This window comes from Carica papaya, chromosome 1 (assembly GCF_054855325.1).
Source record: "Carica papaya isolate Zhongbai chromosome 1, ASM5485532v1, whole genome shotgun sequence".
Taxonomy (NCBI): domain Eukaryota; kingdom Viridiplantae; phylum Streptophyta; class Magnoliopsida; order Brassicales; family Caricaceae; genus Carica; species Carica papaya.
In genome coordinates, this window is record NC_142309.1 from 4892422 (window position 1) to 4902021 (window position 9600).

Genomic DNA, 9600 nt, shown 5'->3' on the forward strand with positions numbered 1-9600 from the left:
AGTTATTAATATATATATTTTTTTATTTTAAGTGTTTGATTTCATTTTTATTTTTTAATTAAAAATTTGAATACATTTAAATATTTAAAAAAATTAAAAATAATTATAATTAATTAATAAAATTTTCAAACTAAATTAAGGAGAACATTATGTTAATCTTGACAATTTAGATTGTTAAATTAGAAATATTTATACAAATTGGCAATTTAATTTCTTATCCTATAGTTTGAAAAAAATTTAAATCAAGAAATTTTATATATTAAAAGAATATTATGTAACACTTAATTATAAACTAAAAAAATCAGTGCATAAAACTATTTCAAACTTTCTATTAAAAGAAAATCTAGAATGCGATGAGGATATGGGATAATACGCGGGATAGGCCAGACACAGGCAGAAGAAGCTCAAACCAAGGCGGGGCTGAAGCAACGCGAGAGGGAGAGAGGACGACTAGGAGGAAATCCATCCATGGAGTTAACCACCACTACCGCTACTGAACTCCTCCGTTTTCACATTCCATTGCTTCATTCTCATCTTTCCCTTTCCTCGCTTAAACCCCGATTGCTTGCTTCTACTAATAAACTCAAGGGTTCTCGATTTCGCCTCTCGTCTCGGAAATCCATTCCCACTGTTCGCTCTCTCGCCGACGAGACTCAATTTTCCGGTGAGTTAAACCAGTCTTCCTTTCAGAACCATGAACAGAGAGAATTTTTTTAATGATATTTTGGTTACTCTGCAGAAATTCGTTACTTAGAATTTGGAAGATATAATAACTTGATTGAAATGTCTTTCGTTCAAAATTTGAGTATCTTGTTGTTTCAGAAAAGAAGTTGTATGGAAATTTGAAAATTATTTTTGTTTTACAGTTCTATTATTATACTCTGTGAGCAGAGAAAATGGTAGTACGTTGTTTACACTGTAATGGCTACTGTGAGCTTGCTTTCCAACATAACATGTTGTGTTGTGGGAAAGTAAAATTGAATGGAACTGTTAAGAAAATAATATAAAATAATAGATGGAATCGTATTACTTCTCATATTAAATTTTGGATAATCTTGAGTTAGTTTAATTATTTCACTTGTATTAGAGCTAGAGCTCCCGGTTTAAACAGCGAGTCTGGTGTTTATTGTTTCCCTGAGTTATGTTCATTTTCTCAACTTAAAATTTTCCTCACGTGTAATGAGATGTTCCTGGTGATAGTTTCAGTTTTGCTTTAATGAAATCAATTCATTTAGATAGGCCTGCCAAATGGTACATTCTGTTTTTAGTGCTTTAGCAACATATTTTCTTCCTGTTCAATTATGTGCCAGTTTGCAATTAACTATGGTTGCTTAATTCTATCAAAAAAAGAAAAAAATCACGGTTGCGTGATCAGAAACTACCTTCTTTCATATTCACAGATTGCGTTACTGACGTCTGTTTGATGTGATGACATCCGTGTTTGTTCTCCAATTTCTTGTGGTTTATTTGACAGTTCTAAGATGCACTATTTATGATTGTTCAAGATTATATTTCTCAATACCACGATTGACTTGTTCCTTGTTTTGTTGCGAATTTTATTCTGAGACCCATTAAAGATTCAGGGAGAAATGTTGCTGTGGCAGATCCCTCACTTGCAGTGAAGGTGAGATCACTTTAGCTTCTGATTCAAGCTCAGAAAGTTGTTGTTTTTGAGTAGTTAAAACCAGGCTTTTTCTATTCATTCTTGGGTGCTTTTAAAGACCAAAATGATGCTATCTAATGCATTTGTAAGTTCCATAATCATCAATGATGACCATAGAATGAGAAGTGTCTTACATATTCAGCCAGGGAGTTTCTTGTTGTTTGAAGTGCTTGTTTTAACTGTTCAGTTTTCATTCAGAAGAAGGCAATGGATATAGCTCCCGACCTGAAAGGAACTTCCATATTTCTTGTGGGTAAGAAATAGGAATTGAATTATTTAAGAAATGCATTTTCAAATGCAAACTTTGTTTATCCTTAATTACTGGCATTTATTTGTTGGACATGTGAGTTAATTCCCCCTGCCCCTCTCTGGTGAAGGGATGAACAACCCCCTGAAAAGCAGTTTGGGAAAGGTTCTAGCAGATGTGTTAAGATATTACTATTTTGATTGGTAAGCATGTGCTACTGTTACCTAAAAATCAACAGAAGATTCTACAGCTCAGTATCAACTTATCAGATTTGTAATTTGGTTTCTTCTATGTCCAGTGATAGTTTGGTTGAGGAAGCTGCTGGTGGTGAATCTGATGCCAAAGCTTATCGAGAGACCGATGAGAAGGGATTTCGGGAGTCTGAGGTGACTTTTATCTTTTGTTGATTTGGGAAGCAAATGGGTAGCAATGGGATTTTGTAAATTGTTTAGATTCAGTTGCTTAAGCTTGTCTCTTGGACCTTGAATTGCTGATTAGCCTTACATTGGACCATCATAATCTTAAAAAAGAACCTTTGGCAAATCGAAAACAACAAAATGATGGGATAACTTACATTTGAATTTTCATTCTGCCATAGACTGAAGTATTGAAGCAACTATCATCAATGGGTCGGCTGGTGGTTTGTGCTGGAGATGGTGCAGTTCAGAGTTCAACTAATCTGTATGGATATTGATTATGGTGTTTCCTGAATGGATTGTTTCGCATGTATTTCATCCTTTTTTTTGTTGTTAAAAACGTACAGTGCACTTCTAAGACATGGAATCTCCATATGGATTGATGTACCCCTCGAAATAGTAGCAAGAGGATCTCATTCAGAGGTTTTTGTCATTCATCTGTATTTTAGTTCTATAAACGGCCAAATTCTTCTCCTTCACAATTTAAATCATATAAACTTTCCACCTCTCTCTTGCTTCAAGAAATGGTGGTTATCACGTAAATAACTGCAAGTTTTGCAATTTGTGAGCAGGCATTTGCTCAGCTAGCAGCTCGATATGAAAAATTAAGAGATGGATATTCAATAGCCGATGCAACTATTTCCCTCCGAAGTATTACTACCCCTATTATTTTGCTTGCTCGTTTCATGTTAGCAACCATACTTCCTGATTAGTTCTAAGAGCTTCTTGTTCATAGCAGATATTGCTTGTCAATTGGGTCACGACGACTTGGATGCTGTAACCACTGAAGATATGGCCATGGAGGTGAGGAACGAGATTTTGCCATTTGAACTTCTTAATAACCAAAGCTGAATTTATATATACACACAGACACACAGTTACAAGTGGATATTTTTCGTAACTTTTTATATCATAAATTCACAGGTCCTCGAGGCGATAGAGAAGCTTACAAGAGTGAAGAAGATGATAGAAGCGGCTGCCAGACCCTTTTAGCTGGCAAATCAAGTACATACTCTCATCATTCATTATGACTTGTATTTAAATTTATCTAATTGACAAATGCTGGCATTGTATCCAGTTTTAATAATAGGTAGACAAAAATCTGAGTTGATCAATGAGATTTTCATTAAGCTATTAATAGATGCAGTATGCTAAATGTACGGTTACCGTTATACAAAATGAATCTTTTAACTTCTAAAGGTTATTATTAAGTAACTAATATTCTGGCCCTCACCTCTGTTATGCAGAGGCAGAGAGTCTTCCCTTCACCGGATTTCTATAGTTTGTGCTTGGGATTTATGAAGCCTACACTAGTTAACCCCAAAAGAAGTAGAAGATGTTATTGAACTTTTGAGAAAATCCACATGAATCAACATTCTATGCAAGTTTGAAATGCATAAATACATACATAATTATGTATATTTACATATAATGTTTACTGGGATCTTGTGTAAAGTCTCAAGACTGTTAACCTTCATCATTTGCAGGAACAAGAAAGCTTTCCAGTAGCAAATATCAGTGCTATCTCTGTTAAACAAAATGTTGGGTAATGGTAAAAAGCATTGTGGTTATTTTTTCTATGATTCTGGAATAGGCATGTATATTGTTAACACTTTATTCACGTGAGCTTTTTGTGTCTTCCCATGTATATATACTATATATATATATATATATGATTGGTTACTTCTAAGTTTTCTGGGTATAACCTTTTCTTTTTTGAATGAAAGTTTCCCAGGATAATTAGCCAAATCTAATTGTACATTTGGAATCTACTTCTCATTTTCAGAGATCTAGTTCACATGTTCTTATATTTTATTCATTTGTGTTGGTAATATTTATTTTTTAATTTAAGGTAGTCTAAGATTCAAAAGTAGATAGGATATATATATATATAACACCTGAATTAAGGAGTAATTTTAATTTAAATATTTGAGATTTTAATTAAATTTATCTTAAAATGACAAATTATTATTGACTTTTAGTTTATATTTAATTAAATTTATATTAAATTAGGTTTTTAAGCTGTTGTACCTATATTAACTAATACTATAATAAAATGTTTTTTTAGTTTAAAAATATAATATTTTATTTAGAATTTAGTTTAGTTTGATTATTATAATTTTATTAATATATATTAACGAATTAAATTATTAATTTTATTAAACTGAATATTATAAATTAATAATTATTATTTAATATATAATTTTAAAGTAGTAAAATTTATATTTTGAATAAAATTTAAATTTATAATATTTAAATATAGCTATTATAGTTATATTATCGTATTGCTATTATGGTAATAAATTTTATTCACCGCTCAAGAAGAATTGTATATAAATTTTTGATAATAAAAACATGTACGTATATGTACAGAATTCATGTGGACCATAGTGATGGAGGAGCAAGAGCAAAGTAACACGTGCCTGGATTTTGCTGCTTTTTCCGTATCTATTCGGATTCGAAATTTGATATAGAATCAATTTTCACATTTTTTAAAAATAATTAAAAATATTAATTTAATTTAATTTTATTAAATTATTTAAAAAAATTATGATAGAGACATAATTAAAAATAATTTAAAAAAAAATAGGTAAAAATTTTAATTCCATAGATATTTTTTAAAGAAAAATTAGAAACAGAATATCAAAATACAAAAAGAGAAAATTTAGTCACGTGTAACGATCCAATCAACAGTTCTAATGAATCAGAGCACACTGTGTAGCAAAACACATTGATGTCGGTGGCATGCGGGGGGTCATATAGGTAATTCGCATGCCCAACAATCTGACGACCCAGATTGAATCCTGGGCGCATGAATTTTTCAGATGCATTTGCTTCTTAGGCGCAATCAGACGAACGAGATTAATCGCGATGAATGGTTCAGATTTGTCTATGCAATCAGCATAAACAGGCAACGATCGGACGACTCTCATCGCTTCACATCGACGCGAATGGACGGTTTAGATTGACATGGGATGAGTATATAAATATTGTATCACAGGAGAACTCTAATCCTAGCTGTCCTATCCTCACCGGAGAAGGACCAGCCGCTGGAGAAGGAGACCGACCATTGGTCGTCGTCGAACTGGAGCCACCATTGACTGCCAAAAAAGGTAAAATTTTGCCCTACCTGCTCAAAATTCAATTTTGAGTCTCTCCATAATTATATCGGAGCAAAAGGGACGACAGGTGAGCCAGAAATCGAGGGTAAATTTCGGCGGAGCTACCGCAGCCAAAATCCTAAAACTCCTCCGATGAGCCTCTTCTCATTTCCTGTTTCACAAAATTTTTCGACCATTGTATTCACCGTCCTTTTCTGTGCAAGTTAGCAGAAGAAAAAACCCTAGTCACGAAGGAAAACTGATGGAGCCGCCGCACCCAGAGACTCTCCTGCTAGTAGGTTCATTTTTTTTGTGATTTTCTGGTCAACCGAGACCTTATAACATATTTTTTTGCAGTGATACGTGTAAAACCAGCCAAAATTAGCCAGGCTGAGGCGAACCGCCGCCATGAGCAGCGGAGTCGACGGTGACGTCGTGTCGGAACCTTAAAATTGGCTGTGAAGGGTTTTCGATACCGATTTAGAATTTTTGAGATATTTTTAATTGTGTGACGAGTATTTTAGATTCTCACAAGAACATTTAGGAAGTTCAGGATCTGTTAGGAGATAGCACGGTGTTTTGAAATACTGATCTAGAAAAGGATCCCTCACCATATTCTCGGTTACCATAAATTAAATATCAATAATCGATAATTGTGTTTTGCGAAAAATTAAAAAAATCTTAAAAATATTACAAGTAGTGCACTAGTGGAGACAATACTAGTTAGTTCATATTTGTTCTGATTCCCTGATTATTTTTCTGTAATGTTTTTATTTGCTTACTATTATACTGTGCGTAATTGAATTGATGGTTTTATGGTATTCTCGATTATTTGGTTATTTTGTTCTTCCTGCATTATTTATTCAGTATTTTGGTTATTGGTTATTTGGCTATACTAAACTACATCGTTTGTTTAAGTATCATTTGAATTAATATGTAAACATAAAATGAGATGTTAGTATGCTTTAGTGGTTATTTGGATGATAAATTTTTAAATAAATAAAAGTTTACTATGCATCCTGAGAAAAAGTAGACAGACCCGGTACATAAGAAACTCTACTATGGACTTTATCTCAATCGAACGGGGCTAAGAAGTCTCATACCGAAAATTTTTTGCGAAATATGGTTCACCCTCATACTGGACGGGGTATCGAGGCGATGGTGTATTTGATGCCCATTATCGGATTATTTAAGATCAATTATGTAGCAGCCCCAGAATTTCATAATGGAATTTATATTATAAATATCAAATGCGGAAGCGAAGTCAAAATTTGAATAACATCCCTTACACTAAAACCAAAAACGTGCTCACAAAATATAAAAGATTAAACTACCTAAATGAGAAACTTGAAAGTAAAAACTACGAATGTGACTATGGAGTCTTTAGGCGTCCCCTTCGTCGTCTTCCTGCGGAACCGGCTCGGGAACGATGTCCTCTTGATCTGAAATGATTAAATAAGGAATGAGCTACACTAGCCCAGTAAAGACATCACGATATCTCACCGTCACGGAGGTAAAGGTGGGTAGAAAATACAAAAAGACCAATGGAGCATAATTTACAACAAATCCTTTTATTAATAATAAAACCTTTAACATTCACTTACCTCGGTGAAATTCATAGAACAATATACGAAAGCAATAACATCATCATCATCATGAAAACATATATATGAACTTTATAACATAATACCTATCAAACTTTTCGTAATTCCATCGTTACACAACATATTTTCCTAATTCACCAACCCACTAGTATCCATGGGGATCCATAGGGGTCCCGCTACCCGTTAATCCTTAACACTTGAAATCCATTCCAGGGCCGTCCCCATACCTCGTCTGGTATGGGCGCCAAACCATAGACCTCATTACCCCGTCCGGTATGAGGGTGAAACGGGCCGTCCCCATACCCCGTCCGGTATGGGCGCCAAAACACATAAGATCTCCATACCCCGTCCGGTATGGGAGACCACAATCCCGGTAGGGTTCCCTACAGACCCGGTCCGTCCACCATCTCCCAGGATATCTAGTCAGGCTGAACACATTATACAATTTCCATTTACATAATCTTTCATTCTCCTTTTCTCTCAGTCAGCATTATCAATCACATACAAACAAGCAAAACGATAATTTATGCCAAACATACAACATACAGCATCAATATCCTGGTCATTCAATCCATAATCAATAAAACAGTAAAATATGCACACGAAACTATAAAATGAAAACATCGAACCTCATGCTGCATTTAAAACTGTAAAACAGGCCAAATAACAGTTAACCGACAAACACACTAGACTCGGGCTCCATTAGCAACCTTAAGCAATTTCACACATTCGTTGATTCATGAAATACCGTTTTATCATTTATTGAACTTTAAAACCATGATAGGAAATAGGGTGAGGGGTTCTTACACGTTTCGGGGTCCGAACACGGCTTCACAGTGCGCCTACAGGCTGTCCCTAATTTTCCCTGAATTTTTCTCGGGGAACTGAAACGCACTACTGGTACCTGCACGTGTTCCAAAAAATCCCAAATTAGGCCCAGGGCCCCTTTCGGCCAATATCGCAACTCCGGCACGGCGGCTCCGCCGTGCTCCGGCGACGGCGCCACCGCTTGCGGTGGCAGTTTGCCTCGGGTTGGCCGTTTTTGGCCGAATTCGGCCACACTCGCATTGGTTCCTGCGATAAAACAACCCTACGGCCCTCGGGGGGCCAAAAATTTACGGAAAACCGAAGCTTACCGGCGGCGGTGCTCTCGGGTGCGGCAGCTCTCCGGTGAAGTTCGTGTTTTGGTGATTCGGCTCCGATCAACCTGTAGAGAAAAGAATGGTGATCACGGTGATATAAAAATTGCATTAAACGGAGGCCGGGAAGGGCCTCATCGGAGGCAAAAACCGAGAAGGGCCGCGGCGGCGCCGCTGGCTTTCGGCCGTGTTTTCCGGCCGTTTGGCCGAGATTTTGGCTCTGATTTGGCCACTAGTGAAATCAGCATGGAAAAACAAGTCGGGGGTATGAAATTTACCTCGATCGGCGGTCGGAAATCCCTCCAGTGCGGCGGCGGGTGGCGGCGGCCGGCTTCTGGTTCGTCTTTTCCGGCGAGGGCAGGCGGCTAGGGTTTGGGGTCTGGTGTGGGGGTCTTATTTATACCCTTTTGCCTTTTGATCTCAGCCGTCCATTTTAATTAAATCTGGGCCGTCCGTGCGCGCGATTGATCTGGGCCGTCCGATCGCGCGCACGCGGATCGCCAACGTGGCCCGTCCCCGGTCGACGTGGTTTTGCCACGTGGCAGGTCCTGGTTGGCCAAGCCTGCTGACTGGGTCTGCTGACGTGGCTGCTGACGTGGCACGCACGTTGTTTTTTTTTTCTTCAATTTCTTCAATTTCCCCGGGCGCTACAACTCTCCCCCCGTTAAAGAAATTTGGTCCCCAAATTTGCCTCGTTGCTCTTGATCGAACAAATGGGGATATTGGGCCCTAAATTCTGATTCCAGTTCCCAGGTGGCCTCCCTGGGCGTGGGGTTCTGCCACACGACTTTTACAAATGATATTTTCCGGTTGCAGAGTATTCTGCTCTCTCGGTCCGTGATACCGACCGGTACTTCTTCATAAGACAAGTCCTCTTGGAGTGGAAGCGGTTCATGAGCCAATACATGAGAAGGGTCCGGATTGTACTTACGTAGCATAGATACGTGAAACACATTATGAACCCGGGAGAGCTCAGGAGGCAGTGCAAGTCTGTAGGCAGTGGTACCAATCTTGTCTAAGATTTCAAAGGGTCCAATATATCTGGGGTTTAATTTTCCCCTCCTGCCGAACCTACTAATCCCCTTGAAGGGGGTGACTTTAAGAAACACCCGGTCGCCTTTCTCAAAGGTCAGGTCTCTCCTCCGGGTATCAGCATAACTCTTCTGCCTACTCTGAGCTGTCTGGATGTTCTTCTTGATCTTAACTATCTTGGACGTGGTTTCTTCTACCAAATCTGGGCCAAACAATCTTCTATCGCCCACTTCTTCCCAACAGATCGGTGACCTGCACGGACGCCCGTATAGCGCCTCGTATGGGGCCATGCCGATGCTTGCTTGGTAACGGTTGTTGTAAGCAAACTCTATCAGGGGTAGGTGGTCGTCCCAATGGCCCCCGGAGTCAAGGACACAAGCTCGGAGCATATCCTCCAG

General features: G+C 37.8%; 1 protein-coding gene across 3 annotated transcripts; it reads left to right on the forward strand.

Moving 5' to 3' along the window:
* Positions 1 to 336: 336 nt before the first annotated feature.
* Positions 337 to 4016, forward strand: SKL1 (shikimate kinase like 1). Of its 3 annotated transcripts, none has more exons than XM_022039932.2 (11): positions 337 to 664; positions 1578 to 1624; positions 1862 to 1916; positions 2041 to 2113; positions 2209 to 2296; positions 2509 to 2591; positions 2674 to 2749; positions 2899 to 2977; positions 3063 to 3130; positions 3251 to 3331; positions 3574 to 3866. In XM_022039932.2, exons 1-10 carry the CDS (start codon positions 469 to 471, stop codon positions 3317 to 3319), a joined length of 834 nt encoding a protein of 277 aa, XP_021895624.1. In that variant the 5' UTR covers positions 337 to 468; the 3' UTR covers positions 3320 to 3331; positions 3574 to 3866. The 3 variants fall into 3 exon arrangements, with proteins under 3 accessions (XP_021895624.1, XP_021895623.1, XP_021895625.1); XM_022039931.2 differs by having other exon boundaries at positions 338 to 664; positions 3814 to 4016; XM_022039933.2 differs by having other exon boundaries at positions 340 to 664; positions 3066 to 3130; positions 3814 to 4016.
* Positions 4017 to 9600: the final 5584 nt, after the last annotated feature.

Excerpts from the sequence above, each read along its gene's own strand:
- SKL1 (XM_022039932.2), top strand. The coding sequence starts at position 469 with ATGGAGTTAACCACCACTACCGCTACTGAACTCCTCCGTTTTCACATT. Across the intron at positions 1,917-2,040 it reads AACTTCCATATTTCTTGTGG|GGATGAACAACCCCCTGAAA; the intron begins GTAAGAAATAGG and ends TCTCTGGTGAAG. Across the intron at positions 2,978-3,062 it reads TGCAACTATTTCCCTCCGAA|CAGATATTGCTTGTCAATTG; the intron begins GTATTACTACCC and ends TCTTGTTCATAG.